This window comes from Pavona decussata, unplaced genomic scaffold (genome assembly GCF_977016875.1).
Source record: "Pavona decussata unplaced genomic scaffold, jaPavDecu1.1 SCAFFOLD_106, whole genome shotgun sequence".
In the NCBI taxonomy this organism is placed as follows: Eukaryota; Metazoa; Cnidaria; class Anthozoa; order Scleractinia; family Agariciidae; genus Pavona; species Pavona decussata.
Window position 1 is genome coordinate 1,115,408 of NW_028145520.1, and position 24,292 is coordinate 1,139,699.

Consider the following 24,292-nt stretch of genomic DNA (forward strand, 5'->3'; position numbering starts at 1 on the left):
AAAAGGTGTTCAAAAAGCATTTGAAACGCGTTCCAAACGCGCTCCAAGCGCGTGCATAACGCGTTGGTAAGGCCTTTAAAATGCGTTCTATATACGTTTAAACTGCGTTCATAACAAGCTCAAAACGCGTTGGAAATGCGTTTATAATGCGTTCCAAACGCGTTAAAAAAAACGTTCGAAACTTATTTAGAAGGCTCGAAAGGCGCCAAAAAAGCGTTTAACACGCCTTCGAAACATGTTCAAAAAGGATTGGAAACGCGTTTAAAACGTCTTTAAAAACAATTTGAAACGAGACGTGTTTGAAAGGCATTTAAAACGCGTTCAAAACCTGTAAAAACGCGTTGAAAAAGAGTTCGAATCGCGTTCGAAACGTGGTGAAACGCGTTCAAAACGCCTTAAAGACGTTCGAAACGCGTGAAAAGCTAGTTTAAAAGCGTAAAAAACGAGCTCAAAACGCGTTCAAAACGTATTTAAAACGCGTTCTAAACCTGTTCGAAAAGCGTTTAAAACGTGTTCAATAACGCTTTTAAAGGAGACGCGTTCAAAACGCTTTTAAAAAGCGTTCGAAAGACATTCAAAACCTTTTGAAAACGAGTTTAAAACATCTTGGGAGCGCGGTCAAAACGTGTTGAAACAAAACCAGATATATCCACGAGAAGTCCACTCCTCGAATATGCATTCCCAGTTTGGGGCGGTCTGCTGAAATACCTTGCAGACGAGTTGGAGTCAAAACAGAAAACAGGTGTTTGGACATCATTGGGATACCGAGAACATCCCTCCCGACATTGGAGGAAAGACGAAAAGTAGCGACAAAGCGTGAATTGGAAAGAATTGTAAACAATAAAAACCACCCAAATCAAATTTTTTATTACAAAGCCAAATACTAGCTACAGCGTTAATCTGAAATCAACACCAGGACCAGTAACAATACCAAGGTTAAGAACCAAAAGACATGCGAATTCTTTATGGCGCGGGCAGCAAGGCTCCTTATTTTTTTTTAAGATGGATGAATAGCTTATTACACCTTTTGCCCTTCATTATCAGAAAATAAATTTTCATTAGTGTTAAAAATTAAATAATTAAAGTGAATGTGTAATCATTGTATGAAAATAGACAAACGTTTTCATTTTCGACGTCATCAATAAGGCATTTTACATAGAGAAGAATATTCATTAATGCGAATATCAGTTCAATTTAAAGGAAATAAGAAACTTTTAAGAGGATGAAAAAACATTAGACGCTTCTTAATGTTCTTTAACGAGGAAAACATTTCATTACAACAGAGATACAGTCAGCGTAACAATCAATCCTTCAATCAACTCCCCGCTCAAACATCGTGGTATGTAAGTCTGCATAAACCTAAACCACGCTGCACATTTTCTGGCAGTTATCGTGTTCACGTTTCTCCTCTTCTCGCGAGGATCTTCGAACGCCCTAAGGCCCGGTTCATACGTCGAATTTTACATGAGCCGAACTTAATACTTATTAAGGTCGACCCAAATAATTAAGTTCGGCAGTTGATTCAGACGTCGAACCTAACTGAAGTCGAACTTAATTAAAGAAAGTAGATTAACGTGGTCAGCGGCTGTAGTTTTTACTCAACAAGATTCAAAATGGCGGGAAAGATGAATTCTGACATGGAAGAGCTTGTTTGGTAAAATAATAAAGACAGGCCAAACACGGCTCCTACTGGTCGAGATAGGAAGAATATGACCTTCAAAGCTAATTTGCGAGTACGTCTTTCAAAGATCTCACTTTTCTGTACGAAAGTAAGGAAGGGTCTTTGTAGATCTCCCTTAGTAGAGGCAGATTTTCTATCAAGTGTCATTTACCAGGAGCCACAATCAGGGATGGAGACCGTAACGAGATGCCATTTTGACTTGTGGGCCTGTCCCCATGTGTTGTACCAAAAAAATCTAATTTTAGAAAAAAAATTGCGCTATGCACGCGTGTCAACGGCCAGGATCGCGCGTGGAGAAATTGAAATCTTTTTCCACCCGTTCAAAATGGCGTCCAAATTTTAAAATTCTGCCAGGGAATATCTTCTCAGTGCCCACATTTAAGGAATTAGACTCTCACAAAGAAAAGGTAACAATTGAAAGAAGACGGGAAAAGTTGGAATAAGCGGCCTATTGATCACATGACTCTCACAGTAAAGTCAAAAAGGCGCCAAAACGGTGGCGCTGCGTGCGTTGCTACTGTTGAATGAATGAAAAAAGCTTACACTCTAAGGACATGTACTCAGACAGGTAAGGACTTTTTTATCTTTAGTAAATTTTTTCTCAGCTGCTTTCCGTGTCACATATAAGGTAGTAACCCCACGCAAATTTGCGTGTATTCACGCGGGTTTATGACATGATGGGGGGGGGGGGGGGGATTTTTTCTAAAAATAGATTTTTTTGGTACAACTCATGGGGACGCGTGGACCCCACGTTTACGGTCTCCATCCCTGATTATGGCTCCTGTATTTACTTATCTGAATTGTTTTAGGTTAGGCACAGAAGGGCGATATTCCATAACAAACCTCAAAATGTTTTTGCGGGTTTTTAGCTTGTTTTGTAGTGCCGACATTCTTCCGCGGAGGTTGACTTCTGAAAGAGTTTTATTATAAGGTTATCTGTTGCGTAATCTCTGTTTGAATAGAGTCATGTTTTCTTCAAATGTTGTTTTTGAAGATTTCGTTCTGAGAAGTCTTGACGCTTCGCCTTTGATATAGCCTGTATTGGAAAGTTTCTGTCGGTTTGAAGTGCGTGTGCATTTCAAGAATAGATACTTTTTTTTTTTAATCTTTTGCATCTCAGACAAGTATATTCAGCTGTTTCGAAACAAGAAGAACAAGTACATTCCTCTTTTCCCGCCATCTTGTTTAGAATGAAGTCCTTTGCGTGCATGCCAAGTCGATGGAATGCACAGACCTCTGGGATAGATATAATTTATATAATTTATATAATTTATACGTAACGTATGCATTTGGCTCGGCACATGAAAAGTTCGACGTCTGAATCGAAGTCGAACTTTTGCCGTTCTATTCGACTGGCGCAGTCGAATAGAACGGCGGGTCGATCCAAATACAAATCTGTCGATCCTAACTGATTCATACGTCGATCTTTACATGCGCCGAACCAAATGATTAGGTTCGGCTCATGTAAAGTTCGACGTATGAACCGGGCCTAACTATCCTTTCACAATGCTAATTTGGTATACGGTTTCGACGAACTCTTTGCTCTATTACTGCGAAACCAGTGTGCACATGTGCAGCATCGTTTTCAAATTTGAGCTTCCATATAAATCCAGTGGGAAATTAGTTGGAAACCACGTAACTGAAAACTCTTTTGTAACTGAAATATTTTTTGCGTAATGGAACGTTAAACCCAGGTTAATTAATCTTCATTCGCACTAAAGATTGTTATTTTCGATAAAACGCTTTTTAAAACGTGGTCAAAACGCGTTTGGAACGGTTTGAAAACGTTCAAAACGCGTTTAAAACGAGGGTCAAAGGCGTAGAAAACGAGTTCGAAACGCGTTTAAAGCGCATTCAAAACCCGTTGGAAAACGCGTTAAGCCGCATTCGAATCGCGTTCAAAATGCGTTGGAAAAGTGTCCAAAACGCGTTCAAAAAGCGTTTAAAACGCGTCCGAAATGTGTTGAAAATGTTCGAAACGGGAAAAAAGTGTTTAAAACGCGTTCGAAACGGACTCAAGACGTCTAAACGCGTCCCGAATAGTTGAAAACGGGTTGGAATCGCGTTTAAAACGTGTAATAAAAGCATTCGAAACGGGTTTTGAACGTGTTCAAAAACCCGTTTAAACGAGACGAGTTTTAAAACGTGTTCGAAACGTTTTCGATACGCGGACAAAAACGCATTCAAAACGCCTGAAAAACGAATTTAAAACACGTTCCAAACGCGTTCTGAACATGTTAAATGTGTGCCAAACGTGTTGAAAACGTGTAAAAAACGTTTTCAAAACGCGTTTAAAAGCCGTTAAAAACGCGTTGATAATGTTCGAAACGCGATAAAAAGCGTTTAAAACGCGTTCGAAAAACACGTTTAAAATGCGTTCGATACGTGTTTAAACCTGGGGTATCCAATCGATGGAAACCGATGATCGGAAATGCAATCGATCAATCGATAAAATTAGTTAATTGGTATCGATTAGTATAGGCCAATCGATGACCACACAAAAACCGTTGATCGATTGCTATCGATTGGCTCAGCAACCTCGAACAGACGTCACGCACGCTACCCGTCCGATCATCTGCCATTTTTAGGAATCTCTGGGGACGAAATTGGTAAAACAAATTCCGACCCAGTCTTCTCAACGCAAAGAATATACCCCGTTGCACGTGTACTCGAATTACCCACTTGCCCGTCATTGCCTTTCCGTGTCATAATTTCTACGCAAGTACAACTTCTGTTACCAGAATTTTTCTGTGAAGGCACGATGCAACCGCTTTTCGGTTTTTTGAAGTCTATAGATTAGCCCATGGAACAAACTTTTAATTTGTCAAAAAAAAAAAAAAAAAAGAAAACATACAGATTCCTGTGGACGGGGCATTAACGTTTTAAAAACGAAAGGAGAGAGTATTGTTCTCCTGTTAACATAAAAATGAAATGTGTTTACAATTACTGCGTACAAAGTTGTGTTTGTTATGCGTCGATTCCGGTGCCGTCAATCTGCAATCAATCGATACCAATTTATCGATCGATTGGTATTGATAATCGATAACCACACGAATCTTCGTCATCGATTATCGATTCTATCGATTGGATACCCCGAGGTTTAAAAAGTATTCGAAAGGAGGGCAAAAAGCGTTGAAAAAGTGTTCAATAATCCTTTTAAACGAGTTCAAAATCCGTAAAGACGCGTTGAAATCGAGTTCGAATCGCCCTTAAAACGCGTTTTAGATGCGTTGAAAATGCGTTCTAAACGCATTGAAAACGTGTTCAAAACGCGTTCAAACTAGTTAGTATTAGTGTGGCTCAGTGTATTTTGTAACAAAACAAAGTCAATCTTAGCCTCCCTCCCACTCAAAGCCCAGGTCACTAAGCACAAGACTGTAAAATGGGCTGTTGAAATGGGAGTGCTGCCTCTTGATTGGTAGAGAAATAGTGAATGAACCGGCGCGTTGCCACAGTTCCTTGTCTAGGAGAAGAGCCAGGATGTTGTAAATCAGACAAATTCCATTGAGACATAATTTTGAGGACTCGCATCAGCCCAAACCCCTTCCATTTTGAAAGGACTGAACATCAAGGGTAGTTGCTATGTTCACGGTCAGTAGAATAAGCATGGTACACCTGAATAAAATCAATTCACTTTTTATCAAGACAATTGTAATACAAGCACTCTTGCTCCAGTGCAGTAATGGTTTAGAAAGGTTACATTCTGCTGTTAGCCTACAAAGTCGTAATCCACTACAAATACCTGAACAAAAGATGTTTTATTGCAAATCTAATAAAAAAATCTTTCCACAAAAAATACCAGTCAAAACTGTTTACAGTTATCAGTTAATGAACTCCAGAGATCAGATAAAGGACTTTTTCAGTGTGCATTTCATCACTCAAACATACATACTATTTCTCACAATGATGACAGTACCACAGTACCAAACAACACAAAACAACTGTGTATGTTCTTTGGGGTGATCCTTGTCAGAGTTTGTTTAGTGTTGGGAATGTGAATTTCTTCTTCAATTAAGTGTACACTCAAAGTGGCCTGTTGTGCATTGCACTTCTTCTCACTTGAATTTCACTGAGAGGAAAGACTGTTGTAATCACAAAAGCAATTAAATGAATTTTAGTTTCAACACACTTTCTTGTAACTGTTAAAAGAAAAAAAACACCCCACCCCAAAGCTTACTCAGTACAAGCTGAACAAAACAGGCAAGGCATGCTGTTCTGAAAATTGACATCTAATGTTTGATTATCCAGGATGTAGTTTTGCCAATTGAAGGGCTTGGTCGAAAAAGTGTAAAATTTAAACTGTTCCACATTAGTATTTGTTTGATGTACAGATTGATCACCATGCTAGAATTATAGTTCTAAATATATTTTACAAGATTAACTTTTCAGCTCACTAGCCAAGTGGAAAGTAACAGGACAGATTTTACTAGCAAAAGAAAGTGCAGTTTTCACTAATTTGTTTTACACAAAGGAGGAGCGAGGTCATACATTTTGTAAAGGTTTTTCTATTGTTTACAAATTGCATTATTTGTTTGCGACTGAAATTTCAAGTTGCCCTTAACAAGAAAAGCCTAACTTTAGCTACAAAGCACAAGTGTCTAAATGTAGGTGTTTTTCTCTCAATTTGCTTTTGTGATTATTAAATCATTTTCACCTTTGTTTTCTATTCAGCACTTTGATGCTTTACAATTTTTATGAGCCAAAATGGTTAGTGTAAGCACAAAATCTACTGGCCAAAACTGAATTTTTACCAGTCACTGGCTAGTTACCTAACCTAAGCCTCAAGCCCTGCTGTGACCTCTTTGTTGCCTCTACTAATAATTTTTAATAAGCTGAGGTACGGAAAAAGTAATAAAGCTCAAGATAAAAAATATACATTTTTCTTGCAATTTTGGATCAATTTGGATTTAACAGCTAAATGTCTGCTTAGCATTTTTTCACCAGCCCCTTCAATAATAATAACAACAACAACAACAATAATAATAATAATATTTATAGCTTAATTTTGCTATGTAACTCCAAAACTGTCCGATTTGACCTGTCCGATTACTAGAAGCTTGTAATCGGACAGGTCAAATCGGACAGTTAAAGAACCAATGAAAATCAAGTAGCAAATGCGACATGGCACATGATAACCAGTCAAAATCAATGAAAAATTGTGACCGGGTAAGCTGTCCAGCTTCAACTGGAAAAGAAAAATGGAAGAAACTAACTGGTCCAGTGACTTTTATTCAGCCATTTTCAGATGTTAATAAATATTCAAAGACTGAGATTGTCGCACTTTGTTACTGGCACAATTAATTGGTAATAGGACTTTGTGTCATACAATAGACCCTTTGCATAAATGGCGCCCAAATTTGAATAACAATACTTGATACATCCTAAGCCTCGTGTTTATGTTTCCAGACAAAGGATTTTTCACATGAATATGAGGCTTAGGATGTATAAAGTATTGTTATTCAAATTTGGGCGCCATTTATGCAAAGGGTCTATTCAGGGGTAATCAGGCTCATAATTTCAAATCGGAAATTACTCACCCGATTACTCCCTGAATTGTACTCCACTCAGTCCTATTACCATTACTAATAATAATAATAATAATAATAATAATAATAATAATAATAATAATAATAATAATAATATTTATTATTATCATTATTATTATTGCTTCTCCTCTCCAAGGGTAAACCAACATTACCCATGGGCAATTATAAATTTGCTGTTTATGCGTTGGGATTGTTCTTCATTGCTCTCTTCCTTGTTTTTTCCTTTATGAACAAGTGTCACTCTTTTTATTCTTGAGCGTTTTCTGTAAGACATGTGCATCTGCTGGTTCAATATGCTTATAGTATTGTTTCTTTGTTTCTATTATTTCAAATCCAAATCCTTTGTAAAATCCTATTGCTCCTTCATTGCTGACTTGAACATGCCTGCAAAAAAAATACTCATGTCACACAAACTGAACCCACACCTTGATTAGGTTTTAACAATATATAACAGAGTGGTTGCTAAGGGTGAACCTGTTTTCTTTTGTATGGTAGGAAAAACAAGCTGTGGGTGATGATCAAACTTTTTAGATGAAAATGGTCCAACCACACTTCCACTTTTTAGTTAGAATTAGTTAAAATTGCAGAATGTAGAGAACAGAAATCAACTATATTATTGAAAGGAATAAGTCATGATCTGTTCTAGTACATTTACATTCTGGAAATAAAAACGCTACCACTTACAAATCGTTAGCCCAACTTTTTTCAAGTTCCAATCCATTCCCACCCAGTCCATCTGTGGCCAGAGACACTCATCAACAGTCTTAGTATACTGGAGCGGTAAGTGGTAATTTGAATCAATACACCATTTTTAGGTTTCTGATGATAGAAAAGTTATTTGTCTTTTTGACAGGACACCACATTCCTGTGACACTTCCCTTTAAATCCCTTTTACCTACACTGTATGTAAAGTACACAGTGCATCTACACTGTAATAAGTTTCATTTAGCATCACAAAAATTAATAACTCAAGCCCTTGGGTAATGAGACTGAGTGGACAAAGAGCAAACAAAAAAAAAACAATGCCAGAAGTGGCAAAATCAACTTAAACTTGATGACACCTGAGCCTTGAATCCTAGAGACCAGCCAAATAAAGCATCTAGCAAACTAAGAACAAGACATTGTAGGAAAAAACAATGACACTTACAAATAAACATTGTCAATGTTGCCATCTTTGTCACAGCATTTCAGAACATGTTCTAGCATGATGGTTCCTGGAAGACAAAAAAAGCCAATTCAGTTTAGTTTAGTTTAAGAAATCCAAGGGACTCACTTGTTGAATGAAAGAAACAGTTTGTTTGCATGTGACAAACCAATTGATGTGTTTGAGTTGTATACTGTGAAATAATAGCTTACAATGCTCAATTACCAACACTTTTTGTAACTGTATCGTCGAGTTTGCCAATTCAGTTAAATTGCAGTGAGATAGTTGAATATTTATAGTGAAAAAGAATGTATACTAATAAACATGCACATAAAACAATTATTTTGCTCTGCTAATTGCTAGGCTAAAAGACGTCCAAGTGGTTTGGACTACTAACATGAGGTACTAAATTCCAGAAAAATCTTATTACAAAGACAAACTAAAAGGGGGTGGATAAGTTCCATGCAGCCAAAACTTATCCAATACACCCCTCCCCCTTACAAAAAACATAGGTACACAGAGCATGCAAGAGCTATTTTTGGATTGTGAAAGTGTTTCTACAGTCATCACGTGTGCCCGGGGGTGAATAAAGAATGTAACTTGTAGTAATAATTAGTTCTTGTCAGGACATAAGGCAACCAACAAAGTTCAGTACAAATGTTGTTGTTTTTAATGAAGTAAAACATGAGTCAAGAGTGACTGCTGGGATTATGGTACGTATTGTCAAGACTAGGTCAGTGGATTGGAAAAGGAAAAAGAAAAGGAAAAAGACAAAGAGGAAGACGGGACACTTTGTGATTTTCTGTTTAGATCCAAGAGCTGAAATACAAGCGTGCCTTCTGATTGTAGCGAGAACATGATTGAGTAACATGAACCATGAACAATTTCTTTTTATGAACCATTTTTTTCCGCACAACAACTACAGAGCTATTTTTCTAGAAACGCAGCTCAAAAATGGCGTAAAAAAGAGAAAGCTTGAACTTTAAATGGCATTTTGATAAAGGAAGTGTGAAGTGTGAAGGTGAAGCTTCCTTGTACAGGAATTGAAATAACGGTCACCCCACACACAACATCGGTTCAGAAATTATGAGAGCTTGACCCGAAATATTCTAGGATAGCTGGACTTCTTGTCTGGTCACATACGCTGAATTCAATAGACATCACAATTTTGAGCTTGTTTAGAAAGTTAACATACTAAACAATATTCCTGTTTCCGTTAAAGAAATTACAATAATGACTTTGTCTTAAACTGCATATTACAGAACATTACAATGACAAATAAAGGCTTCTGAGTGGCAATTGGAACTTCTTTGCACAGTCATTAAATTGCAACCACAAATTACTGCACCACTCTGTACCTTGCTGGAAAGTGGTGTGTAAACCACCCTCTCTACAAAGTTAAAAATGCAACTACACTTAAATTAAAAGTTAACTTTTATTCATTCCTTTGCATGTTGGTCAGTATTGTAAATGACAAACCGCTGAAACCAGTTGCCTTAAGCTCATGGCTCCGCTTGAGTTTTGAACATTTTTTGTGATGTCATTTTATGGTCTATTAAAGTATACACCCTAGAAAACTTGAAGGAAGGAAAGATTTTTATAACTGGGTGCTTAATAGGGATCTGACTGAACAATGAGTCTGTAACTTAACAGTGATTCAACTCTAAATAAGATGGGTTCTCAATATTTACTATTCTTGTAAAATCTAGGACACTTTCCTTCTTGTAACCAATCCGTAGAACAGTAAAGAAATTAACGAAGGTCATAAAGCTTGCAAACACCACGCAGGGCTGTCATTAAGAGGCGTGTTAATTGTTAAGTCAAACTTGTTTGAATATTTGTCTGGTCGAAAACCGCCTTGTCTGAGCAAATGTAAGTTTGACTGGACATAACTGGCTATTGTTTGTTAATTATTTCGAGCTCTGTTGTACGATTTGTTGTATTCAATTTTTGTTTGAAAAGGTACAGAGAAAGTCAGAGACTTAAGAGACTTACACAGAAGAAATGCTAGAAATGCCAGCATGATCAACCCTATCTACAGAATACTTACTGTTTTGTCATAACCTTACATGTATGTGTACATTTACATGTAAAGTAGGAATTAAAGAAAACACGAACTGTGAAGTAAAGTTGAGAGTAAATGTTTCCACAAGTGATTTTAATAAGTTCTCCCAAACTTTCACCAGCACAGTCCAGATACAAGAGAACAAGTTATTCAGGGACTTTAGCAACTTACCAATGCCCAGTCTTCTGTAAGGAGCTAAACATCCTAGAGTCATGATATAAAGTCTTCTGGCATCTTCAGTTTGGTCAATCCGACAGCACACTGCGCCAACTACAATATCATTGTAATATGCTAGAAGAAAGAGAAAAAAAATGAACAGCATAAGCAATGTAGTGGAATACCATGTGCACATGCCTATTTTGTCATGAGCCAAGTGAGATGGCACACTAAGGGGACCTGTGGGGGAATTCATCTAAAAGCTAAGCTCATGGTTTTTGTATACATATAAATAAAATAAATAAATAGGAATTACAATGGAATCCAAGGAGTGGCTCTTCTCTCCACTGTTTCCAGGTTGACATAACATTTTCATGTTCACTTTTTCTCCACAAATACCATAAAATTTTAAACATATATGCTGTGGTTCAATTTTATCCTTGGTTTAATTTTTATTTCCCATTGTTTTAAACTCATTATCATTTCCATACCCCAAAACAAAGGGAAATAAAATTTAAACCAAGGATACAATTGAACCACAACATATACACTGGGTTTATATAATTCAAAAGGCTTCCTTAGGGGCATGTATTTTCAGGCTTCCAAATTGGTTTGAGTTCGACGACAAAAACAGATTGAAATCTTTGGAGACAAAAAAGTTAGAGTAATTAGGTCATAAACTAAAACTTCAGGGACCAAAACCTGCTTGACACAATGATTGCTTCCTTTCTGAGATAGCGATTTAATGGACATCTTAAAAGAGTTCCAATTTTCAACATCTCTTACATGAACCTTACTGTAACTTATTTTGAATCACAGGGCTTAATTGCCACAATTTTTGCAATTGCCAAAAAATTGCAAAACTAAAGACCCCCCAAGAAAATTATTGCAAAAATTAACAACATGAAAATAATTCATTTATATTTAAGTTTATATATATTTAGATTTTAACTCTATATTTTATGATTTCTAGTTGAATCATTATATAATGTATATCTAGTTTTAGAACCTCTATTTAAACCACTCTTAGTGATGGAGGTTCACTAATAAAAGATTGTTATTATTATTATTCTACTTTAGTTTCCTTTGGTTACTTCATAGGTGAATATTGGGCACTATTTTCCTGTTTTGGCCCGTGTAGAGCATAACGTGTTACCGAATCGATTTCATCGAAAGGATCGTCATGTAACCACTAACCAGCAAGAAGCATTCCTACTGGGGAGTGCTTGCTGGTGGCTACATGAAATAGTAACTTTGCTCGTTCCCAGTCTCCAACTTCCCCTAAAATGGCCGCCAAGACAAACATCAGACAAACGTTGGAATAAAAGACAAGCATCGGGGTGTTAACACAACTGATGCATTTAGTGGGCAGAACCAAGTACAGTGTTCAATCCATTTTAGGTTTTTGGCAAAGAAAACAACTCATTTAACATTCAAGTCTGATCAATGAGTTCATCGACTGAAAATCGCGGAAAATGCACCTAAGATGTTTCAAATTTTCAAAATTTTTTTGGGGAGCATGACCCCCAGACCCCCCTAGCAGGATGAGGCCTTTGGACCCACGTTAGTTACTGGACGGCCACTAATGGAATCTAGGCTAAAAGCCTGCTATGAAGAGACTACATGCAAGAACCATGCGAAAATGGCTTTTATTAATTTGTTCTCTCTTATTATTTGTTTGAAGTTCGAGAAATTTTAAATTGTTTTCTCAAAATCTGTCATCCAGATCCTTGAATAAATTCTCCGGGCGTCTCGATACTCAAAACTCAATTCTTGATAAATTTGAGGATCGAGGATCAAGTTTCAAGTCGAGACTGTCAACTTACATTTGCATGGTACTGTAAATGCTGACCTGTGTTGGATAAAGTTGTGTTTTGTACCAAACAAAAATGTCAAATTGTTTTTAGTTTGTTCATTTATGGTTCTGTTCAATATTGTTTCAAAATATGGCTATTTAGCATTAAAATCTGTAGTACCTTTTCTGAGAATACCTGTTCTTAAGTTCATGCAGATCAGCATGAAATGTTGATATTAATATGCTGTTTCTGATTAAGTCTCGCAAAATTAAGTTCCCACAGAAATTAGTAACAGTAAGGTACAACAGAAGAAATACCACCTCCAATCATTATGTGGAAGTGCCATACTTTCCGTTTAAAAGGTCAGAAGAAAATGAAAAGTATCCATAATTTTATTGTGCAAATAACAGGATCAGTGGGAAATTAGCAGGGCTTCTGACAGGGTGCGGGAAAATATATTATATAATTGTGCGAGATTTGGGGGACAAATTATAGAAAACGTTGATTGTGCAGGGAGTTTTGCTGGATTGTGCAATGTTTTTGCCACCAAAAAAAAAGCTTCTTGTTGAGTCATGAATGAGAATGATAACTTAGTTATGAATTAATTAAGAAATGCTTTGCAGTGATCGTAAAACCATGAGTCTTTACAAAGCCTTGCACGAAAGTTTTTCACCCTGTCTGCTGCTGTTATTTTTATAGCTGTATGGTTAACATTGTCAGTTTTTGTCAAGAACTTGTCCATAATTCGGAAATATACAAACTGTAGGCAGCTACATATATCCTCTACAATGTTTTTGCCTGTAAAAGTTTGTCAGGAAATGAACTGAGCTGAGTATGTTTTGTTTTTGTTTTCTACTGTGTAACTTACATAAAACTTTTTGTCAAACCTGGGAACTTGTCAAGAATATTACTGATATTTTTGTCTCAATTCGAAGTCCAGAGCTAAGTGGTACTATTTAACAGCAATTCTGATTTGTTATTTGCCAAACAATTGTCGTAATCCGCCAATGAAAAATAAGATTAGAAGCTGAGGGTAGTGCGCTGCAGGCCAGTGCAGAGCTATGGAAACGCCTTGTTTAATATAATTATGTCCGCTCAATTTTATCAATGGAATGTGTGTAATTTCTTGATTGTTTTGAAAGGTAAACCGCCTAAAAGTGTCCAAAAATCTTGGTAATCAATAGGACTGTCTTATTGTTGGATTGTGCAGATTTTTATTGTGTGATATTGTGCAGGTTTGACCGAATTGTGCAGTTCCACACCTGTGCACCCTTTCAGAAGCCCTGTAATAAATTCTTTTAGACACCTTTACAATGCAATGTTTTTTTAACTGTCATCAAAATAGTTACCCAGTTTGGCTAATTCTCCAACTTCAAGCACATCCTTGTAAAACTATTGAGGAAAAAAATTACCATTAGACTTAAAAGAGTGTAGAGGTGCAGTCAGCAATTACATCTGGTACCTTTGCCATTTGGCAGATTGTCCATCATGCAAGCATCCAACTACCTGTTGTTCAAAGGGAACTCAACTTTGGCCAGAGCGTGGCCAATGTGTGAGCCAGCGAGCCAGCGAGCCAAACGTGCGAGGCATGCGAGCCAAACATGCGAGCCATGGTATCAACATTTATTAAGGGGAAAAACATGTCAGGCCAAGTTCAAAGACTGTGATTATTGTTGTGTAAAATTGGATTCAACTAAGATTGCTAGTGTACTATGCTGATTGCTAACTACATCGTAACATGTTGAATTTAACTTCCATAGTACAGTACCGCTCAAAAGTAAGTTACCACTCTCACATGACGTCACAAACTGCTTTGCATGCATTTTCACAAATACTTAATATAATGCAAATCAGTTTGTGTCATTAAGTAAGGAATGGACCCATGCCCCTTACTAGCTTGGTCATGGGACAGATGATGGCTAGATTTCGTAACTTTCACAGCCTTTAAAAAGTCAAGATTTGGTTAAAAAGGCGCCAAATAGCGCAATATGTTTCGAACAAGTGCAAAGATTTATTTAAGAGGAAAAAAAAAGTTCGGCGTTAGGTGCACTTTAAGAAACAAAGCAAGTATAAGTGTCAATCAAAAGACAAACTTGCGGGTAATTGCTAATTGCGAATATGGATAAATTTATAACATAAACATCAAAGGAAAATCATTACTAATCTTTGAAAAAGCTTCTTTCCCTGTGAGCAGATCTAGTGATAAACATTTGTGCTTGAACTTGGGCTTCTTTCCTGGTATATCCAGCTGTAAAGGCCAGAAAGTCGACATCATGAAATCTCAGTTGTCTTTTGTCCATTGTTTTACAGCTCTAGCATAGTACAAGCAAGTACATGGATATTATAAGTATTGAATATCCTGGTCTAAATTTTACCCTCTGTCTGTTTTTTATGTCCTGTCTCCAGTCTGCGTTTAACACTGACTAAGTATAAAATATTAAAAAGTAGTAATAAAAGATTCTCACAGTAAAATCCGAACTTTCAACCTTTTTAATTGCATTTGTGTCAATCTATCTGGCCAACAGGATTGTTGTCGTTTCCACATGGAAAACAAACTGTGTAAAAGAAAACTTGATTGTGCTTTTTACAGTGTGATTGTAACCAAGGCTGCCCCAGAATTTTTAGTTTTAGAGCCAGTAGGCCATGAGTAAGGATACAAAAAAACAAAAAAACAAAAAAAAAAAAAAAACATCTGCGGCGCACAGCACTAGCTACTAATATAAACTGTACAAGGTGAATTACTGATTCGCATTTGCAGTTGTAATTTACAATGGTTTTAAAAATTTTCTTCATTTCAGATTTTTTCAGAATTTGGAATTATTACATCAGCCATGCTAAGCGATAATATTTATATTTTTGAGTAACATGGACTCGTCTGCCAACGGGATAAAATTTTCCTTGATTAAAAACAAAACTCAACAGACATGAAAACAGGATAAGCCAAACTGACACTTTGGTAAAATTGTTGAACAAAATGAAGGGCCACAATATGAAGCAATGAGTTATGTTCTTTGATTTACAATACCAGACAAAGTACTAGTTCTGCTCATGATCTGAATTAGCAAGACTGTATTTAATACAAACAGAATTACCAACAGTGTTAAATGTTTCAGGCTGACTATCAACTAGAATACAGTGATAGCTACTGTGCATCGAGAGACAATAATAGAATGATATCAGTACTGTGCCTTTTTACAAAGAGCCTTTGAATCACTCATATCTGATGGTTACACTAATGTTATATTAACAGTAAGGTTTACTGGTGTTGCTATCTACTGCAATCTGTGGTTCCAGAAAATATCCATACCCCCCCACGGAGGATTTTTTCAATTTGACCCCCCACCCCCCATGAATTTCCGCTCCAGAGGGTCTCGCTGGACACCCCCCACCCCCTCGGAAATTCCTCGATTTTGCCACATGGTCCCCATACCCCCTGGAAAATTCCATAAACGAATAAATGCAAAAATTAAGTTATTTCTTTTTATTCTATCACCTTGCTCCTTTTATAAATCTCCAGCCGTTAAGTGTACACGTAGATTTTAAAAAACGTATTAATCGCAGAATAAATATTTTATCACGGTAAACTTTTAAATATGAACATTTAACTTGCCCTCATCACATTCGATACTAATTTTTATCGTGCATTGAAAATATATCGAAAAAAACATATTTGTTAGGTTCAGAATAACCTTGTTGGGCTATGAGGCGTCAGAGCTGTGTGATAAACTTTCAGAATTTTCCCTAAAATGAACACGGAAAAGTCTAGACAATATGCAAATAGGACCTGTTAATATTGAAGTGTTAATTAACAAGCAAACGAAGCCTAAAATGTATCTCATAAAAGCTCATCACTAGATTCAATCATTAAAGGAGACTTTCACTCACGAATAAAAAAAAGACTGAAGGTAAGGCGTTTAAACAATTTCCAGATGTTTTACACGGTTGACTTTTCAATTTATGCATTGTCAACACAACATATCAAATTACTCTACCTGCGCGCTAACTCACCTCACGCGGTCTGTCAAATTCAAACCATGTGTCGCACGAGTGATCACAAAGTATTTTGAGATTTCATAGAGCAAAGGCTTTTACGCGTACACCCGCAAAGGTTTTGCGATATTTTTTTTTTAGCGGAATGATTTATCGGAAATAAATAATTCTACAGAAGGCCAAGACAGCTACCCTAATTAGCGCCACGTTTGGCCCGTTAAATACGGAAATGTCGCGCCTTTTTACTGTCGCAGAATAAAAAACTTTGTTTATCGATAGTAATCTTCCGCTATCGTTCGTGTGAAAAGCTGATTCAAACTTTGGAATTTGACACGCAAACATGCAACGTTTGATGATAAGCCAATTACTGAATTAGAACATGTTTTTTCTTCGCGTACATGTATTTCCGCTTTGATACAAGTAACAGTCGCTCTTTTTCTTTTCACACACTTTCACTAGGGAGCCTGTTTGCAGGCACATCATTTGAATAACGCTAGGAAAAAGGTATAATTACTTTTATTGAATTTTGCGGGAATGAACGGTGAACGGAAGTGCACTTTACCTCGCTTCACATCTAATGCGAGGGGACTGGGGACAACTTTGTGGTCGGCCATTTTGTTTGTTTGTAATCCATATCGAACCAATATCTGCAACATGCTGCTCAGAAGCGCTGTCTTCCATATCCAAAGTCGAAACAATAACGGAAAAATATGAAAAGGAATCATTCATTATTTCTGCTTGTCAAAGTTTCAACTGTTTTGGCAATCGAATAAGCACGTAAGTATTTTTCGATTTGCACATTTTCAAAACGATTTCGAACCCCCTGGAAAGTAAACTGTTCGTGTAACCCCCTAACCCCTCGGAAATTTAGCGCTTTCAGACCCCCCTCCCCCTCGGGAGGAACCACACAATGGAACCACACAATGGTAATATGGGGTTTAAAATATTTGATTCTCATGCAAGGGATTATATGGCAGAGGGCAATCTCAAGGTTCATGTGTACTGCTTGAAATACCATGACTGATTAGCTTGGTACATTATTTTCTGGTGAAAAATTATTTCAAATCACATTAGCTCATACAATGCAAACAAACATGTAGGATGGAATCATCCACTGTTGGCACAGGCTGTTTTAAAAATGGCACAGATAAACATACAGCAAGACAACTGTTTTTCTTCTGGCAAGAAATTTTAGTTCGGTAATATTTCAAAATTTCCGCTTCAGTGATTGTCACGAGACAAGATTCTCGTATTGGGAGATGGGAGTCGTATCTCTCGATATGAGAGACACGACTTTCGACTTGCAAGAAACAAGCCAAGACTGGTAACTTACTTTTGAGCGGTACTGTAACACCCCATAATCAAAATATACACCTGGTGTAACACCCCAGACATAATACCCCCTAATCAAAATGCAAAATAGGGAAGATGAAATTGAATGTAATTATGATGCTGAAAACAGCTATGGTGTGATTTGATTGTATCACAGAACAGTGTTAAATGTTTTCTAATGTGCTGCAACATGAAACTAAACATTGACTAGCCATCTGGAAACAAGAACATGCCAATTACCACCATTAAACAGAAGGCAAGATTTTTTCCAAAAAAAAAAAAAGCTACACATGAACTTGGAAATCCATGTTAAAACAACAACTGAATAATATTGATTCAAGGTAGAAATTGTGATGGGAAAAGCCTCACGAATAGCAACTCAAGAAAAAAAGGGAGCAATTTCAGAATACACAGCTGACTTGTAACAGCACAAATCAACTGCTCCTACAGTTGTCAAATATTCAATAAAAAAACAAAATATAGTGCTCCTGCAGTCCTACAATCCTGCAACCCCTTAGTAGGTGATTTATTAGATTGTGTGTAAGACTAGCACTCCCACAGCCAATGAAAAATCAAGGTTGGGTGAGACGTTGATGAACACTTAGGCCCGGGTTAAACGCCGTACTTCACATGAGCCAAACCTAATTACAGTTTAGGTAATTTATTAAGTTCGCCCAGTTGAGGCAAACCTCGAACTTAATTCAGCCGAACTTAACTGCAAGATCGAATATAAAGCAAAGCGATCAAGAAATATCTGTGAAGGATATAAGAAAATAACAGAAAAATATTGAAAATATGTGACTTTTAGCAAAAAAATATAATTATAATGAAGGCTTGCCAATTCCTCCAAATTTCTTCTGTTCAGATTAATTACCCAAAGGAAAACAACAAAAAACTTAACGGATATAAAATGAGTTCAACAATGTTGATTCTTGAGTATTAAGCGATAAAACTTATAGGTTAATGTTTTTCGTGTCTTTGTGGCCTGTTTTAAATTAGGCAAAAACCGTTGGAATTCGAAGTTGCCTCATTCTTCAGGTTTTCTGCATGACTGATTTTACGCCAAGGGTTTTTAGCCAATCACTGGCCCTGTTATATTCAGAAATACATTAATGTAATTCGTGCATTGGGTTCGGCTCATGTGAAGATCGGCGTTTGACCCAAAGTCAATCTTCAGCCGTTCTTCACGCCTGGACTAGGCGTGAAGAACTGCTCAGCCGATCCAAATAAAATTACCCGAACTTAATTGGGTCAAACGCCGAACTTCACATGAACTTAACTCATGCTAATTAGTTGAATTGAGTTCGGCTCATGTGAAGTACGCCGTTTAACCCGGGCCTTAAGATCAAGTACACTTTATCAAAAGTGTATATTTTCATGGTCACACGCAGAATAGTCACATTTGCCAGCCAATTGGCAGTTTCATTTGGCAACACACAGCATTAAGTTCCTTTCTTGTTGTAAACTCAGACTTGAACGTTTGATGACTGTGGGACTGCAGGAGCATCAGTTTAAATTGAATGAAAAGTGCACCCGGTATTCTGAAAGCCCAACCATACAAACAGAGTAAGATACAATGTATTAATTTTGCTAGTTAATTCCCAAGAGGAACAAAAGAAAATTGTACAAAATGGACATTCATACATGACGGGGAATATCACAAGCCTTGAGGAGGATATAACTTTGCCCTCGTGCTGCAACTTGATCAGACATGTGTGGGATGTTACAATGTGAGCTCTGACAAAACATGCTAAAAAGGGAAAATCAATCACTAAAAATCGATGAAATTAATACTTTGTAGCACAAATTCCGTGATTATCACTTGATCATCGATTGGGCAGTATAAATTTTCATTAATTACCCAATTTAATTGACTGACATTCATTGATCGACTGGATTTTCATCGATTTAACCAAGCCGGGTCTTTTCGCATCTGTACAATGACAACGATCACTTTCGATTGGTTTCCGAAATCGACTCCGCTTGAAATATCCATGTAATAAAACAGCACAGACTAGAACAGCCTTCCCCTATGTTTGTTGATTTTTTGTAGTATTTTAATATGATAAGCTCTAATTAAGCTATTCAAGGGAATTCCTTAATGTAAAGCTCACCTTATCATTGTAGCTCACCGGAAACACAACGGAGTTCAGTTTCTTCAGCTGCTTAATATTGTGAGGTGTAACATCACCAAGTTCCGTTCTTCCCTTCCTATAAGGCCAAAGAAACAAGGATCACTATAGAGGGAAACGACTAAAGCATCAAAAGCAAACCTGACTCACGGTTTTGTACGTTTGGAGCTAACAATTTCACGATCGTTAGACATATTTTGCGGCATGACTCGTGGGTTACTTTGGGTTACTTCCCGCCAAATAACACTGCCCATGCTCGAGACTCGCTTCAGTGAGTTGACGGATAAAACCTGGGGCTACCACAGCCTCGCTTCCATTTCCCTGTTGGTAGTCAACATGGCGGCATGCATACAGAATGAGGAACAAAGCGCTCAGAAAACGTTATGTTTACCAGGTCAGCACGCAAACATTTCAGTGTTCTCCCTTGTTTTTAGCACAACAGGTTAAAGGGCTTTTCAAACCGGTGGAGTAATCTGGTGAATCGCAGCTATGTTTATTTCTTTCTCGAATTGCAAAGCGCTTTATCGTTAATGTTGTCGTTTCCAAAAACAAGCAGGTTTTAAAAAAGACCTTCATCAAATACGTATTGCAGTTTACTAATTTTACACCTTCGAAATTAGAAATGAAATAGAGCAGAATTTTGATTTGCAAGAGTTTTGTTCTGTGTTTAACTTTTAGTCCTTGCTTTAAAGCCAAAGAAAAATAGCCAAAATTCACTTCCCTAATAGACCATTTTACAGTTGTGTCCTTTGTGACCTGGCCTTGCGTTGGAAGCGAGGCTGGGGGTGACCTTGTTTTGATACAAACCTCACTGCTTTTCATATGTAAATGCAAACTAGTTAGCATAAGAACAGCATGATCTACATATGAAAAGCAGTGAGGTTTGTATCAAAACAAGGTCACACCCAGCCTCGCTTCCAATGCAAGGCCAGGTCACTTAGTACACAACTGTAAAATGGCCTATTCTGGGGTATCCTCGTTGTGCTTATGTGAGGTGTCGTTACAAAATCAGCGGTCTTCTCTAAAATCGCAACAAAATTCATTACATATTCGTTTTTAAGGACGGTGCCTTCTTTTGGTACTCTGCATACATTCTGTACATCTCAGGACGGTCCGAGAAAGCCCAGTTTCTTAATGGCGGTGCCTGTACTGTCAAAACAGAGATGTATTTGCGTAGGTGATAACTGCGCAGGCAAAGCAGATCTTGGGAAGCTGGGTTATTGGAATTCAAAAAGAAAATTGGGGGTAACCATGCATTTTTCAGAGATAACCCGTCCTGATTGAGATAATGGAATAGTTTGAGTCACAAAGATAGCGTGATGTTGTTTCGGCAGTATCCTTGCATTACACTACTTATCGTCATACTGGAAATTGATTTGTGATAACGTAATGATGGACCACACACATATTATACATGCCTGACTCACGTTTTCTATTCTGGTTATGTAATGTCAATAAATGTAAGATTACAACATGTCCCTGTTTCATCAAAAAATCAGTAAGAAAAACAGACAAAAAGCTTTCCTTAATGAAAACTTTTAGTTAAAATTGAAAATCAAACATTTACTTTTTTTTGTGAAGTGGATTTCCAGCAGTTCAACAAAGTGATGTGGTATGTGTTTAAGCTTATCAATGACCTTTCCTCCTTGCATTTTAGTTCTAGAATCTGTCAAACAGGAACCCTTCAATTTCCACTGTTTAAGCTGTCGAGTACGTCTTAGAAGTTATTCTTTCGACTTAGTTACTGCTTCAGAAGGGTTAATTTTTCTTTGTGAAAACGGAATATTTGAGTCTAAAACATGTAATATGGCCGCCAATTTGAAACTGAGAAACCTTCTTTTGACTTATGGCTATGTGTAATTTACACAGATAGGGATGAGTCGATCCCCTCCCTCCGGACATACCCGCAGAGAATGGTTCTGTTTTTGTTGAAGGCAATGAGAGCAATAGAGGACAAAAAATAATATCCCCTCTCATAGAGAGCAGAATTAATTCAGGTTCAATTAATTTATTCATTGCAATTTGTGACTATGAGGAAGAAAAAGAAAAAAAAAAAGGAATGTTACTGAAATTTTGACACAGTCTGTCCCGAGGGCATCCCGCGTAATTAAGCTTTAATTTGGAGAAAAAGTGCAATACGTTGTTTTGTATTTTGGTGCTTTGTTGTTACCCCCAATTTTCTTTTTGGATTCCAATAGCCTTTGCTAATATTTGCTTTTCCCAAATAGTCATAAACCATGCAAAAATACTTTGTATTAGTATGCACCATCCTTATTTCACATTTTGAATGGTTTTATTGTCAAGGCTTCTCTCAACACATCGTCTGAAAATGTACACTTTTGACCTGAATGAAAAGCATTTCATAACGAAGACTGCCTTTTCCATCACCACACGAGAGTATTGATCAATCAGTTCAGCAACACAAGATTACTTTCTGTGGGGAAATCCAACTGATTTCTCATTGCTTGCAGATTAGATATTTGTTTACCTCTAAAATTACTGTTTCCTGTAACTGTTTCTATTTGCGACTTCTTGGCTTCCCTGACAGACAGGAAGGAGAACATTGTTTTCTACTGCTTCATTGTGAAACTGAAGGTGAACAACAGACACGCGCTTGTGACGAAACAGGCCTGTAGCAGGGAGGGCTTGAGCCCCCCAGAATTTTTGTAAGTTAAAAAACAATGTGCCAAAAAATATATAATAAAAGCAAATTAATGTGCATCAATCAGGCTTGAATTCTAATGGTGCAAGTGCCTTTTCACAACCTTTAATGATCCGTTTACTATCTGTCAGTTTCCTTGGCCAACAGTTTGTTTTTATATACAACAGCAATGAAGGCACTCATACCTTGTTAATCTGAAATACTGTAAGAATCAAAATGGATTGAAATCAACCAATCTCAAGCCAAAAAAGCCGTTGAAATAAACTACTTGTTTTCTAAGATATCTACTCATTGGTAGCAATGTAGATGTCCTTAGTTTATGACAATAATTATTTAATGGCAGTCCCGCATAGTCAAAAGCCACACAAATATGTCCTCTCAAGAGCCACAGAAGAAATTCTCCTGCAGTCGGATTCTTACTGCCCGATTCCAAATTTAAAAAGAGAAAGAAAAATTTGACACTGCTAGTTTACGTCCTCCTTTAAACATGAAATTAGAAAATTTCGCGTGGTAGGTCACGTAAAAGAAACGGCAAAAAATGTACCAAAGAGTGTGATACAGGTGCAAAGTTATTGTTTTCCTTACTAAATCTACTGCTTTCTTGATGTTCTCATTGCATCTTTAACCCCCTAATCGGTCTGTGTTTTGAGTGATGGGGGATAGTTTTGTTTAAATTTGCTCCATCCAGTTTTTTTAGCCTTGCTACGGGCCTCAGAAATGACATCTGCTACGATGAAATTGTGACAGTAAGCCTGCCAAAAAAATCTTGCTTCATGAATAGAATAGATAGCACTTGCAATACATAGCTGAGCAGTTTATTTTAAATAATGTCTATCTTTTTTCTTTTACAAGGATCTGATACGAATAATATTACATTGGTGAAACAGATATATCCTTTTTTTCTTTTACCTGATGAATTTTCAAGAATTTCAAGGGATACTAGGCAATGACAAGTAGTGCATTGGGCGGTAAATTTTGCCGGTTACCGCCTGAAAAGGAGAACACTGCATTTTTTGCTATTTTTACAAATAGAAACTTACCTTTGCCATGGATGATTAATTCAATCTTTTTGCTCCAGAGTCTGTATCAATGGCAATCCATTTGGATGAAGTATATTCCACTGGTTCGACCATGATGGTTAATTGTGACACTAGAACTCAGAGCGGAAAGGGAAAGAAACGAAACTCATACAATATGATAACTAAACTGGAGGCTGTTGCTTATTCTGAGTTGAAAGGGAAACGATCAGCGGCAAGAAAATTTGGAGTAGAAGTTAAGCGGATCCGGGAATGGTGTAGTCAAAAGGCAGAACTCACTTGCAAGGCCAGCACAGCTGATGGACAGAAAAGAAAAAGATTAGATGGTGCAGGAAGGAAACCGCTATCTGAGGAACTCGAAGATGTTATATTGGAGTGGTTTTATGAGATGAAGAAAGGAAACAAGCATATTTCAATAAAAACTATTGGTAAACAGGCAGAGAGTGTATGGCAGACCTTTGAGAGACCTGTGGTTATTGAAGGAAATGGCACATTAGACTTCAAAGCTAGCAGTGGATGGGTTACATCATTCCTGAAACGACATGGTTTGTCATTAAAATAACAGACTACTAAATCGATATTCCATGTGTTCTATCTGTGTTTGGGGTACTCAGCAAATCTCATTGACTTCTGGCTGTTACACATGCTGGCACTGAGCATGGTCACAGCCAAGGTTTACTATGTCCTCAGTACTTCTTGTTTGTCTGGAAATTGGAGATTGAACTGCCATTTCATCATACTGTGAGACACA

General features: G+C 37.2%; 1 protein-coding gene and 1 long non-coding RNA gene across 2 annotated transcripts; both read right to left on the minus strand.

Moving 5' to 3' along the window:
* Window positions 1-5,301: 5,301 nt before the first annotated feature.
* LOC146471133 (N-alpha-acetyltransferase 50-like) lies at window positions 5,302-20,138 on the minus strand. The gene is made up of 6 exons (XM_085121186.1): window positions 19,993-20,138; window positions 19,825-19,921; window positions 13,738-13,780; window positions 10,608-10,727; window positions 8,375-8,441; window positions 5,302-7,611 (listed from the first exon to the last, which is right to left on the minus strand). Exons 1-6 carry the CDS (start codon window positions 20,094-20,096, stop codon window positions 7,452-7,454), a joined length of 591 nt encoding a protein of 196 aa, XP_084977312.1. The 5' UTR covers window positions 20,097-20,138; the 3' UTR covers window positions 5,302-7,451.
* LOC146471134 (uncharacterized) lies at window positions 15,810-17,269 on the minus strand. Its single transcript, XR_014866879.1, has 2 exons — window positions 16,625-17,269; window positions 15,810-16,396 (listed from the first exon to the last, which is right to left on the minus strand). It is a non-coding gene; the product is annotated as an uncharacterized LOC146471134 (long non-coding RNA).
* Window positions 20,139-24,292: the final 4,154 nt, after the last annotated feature.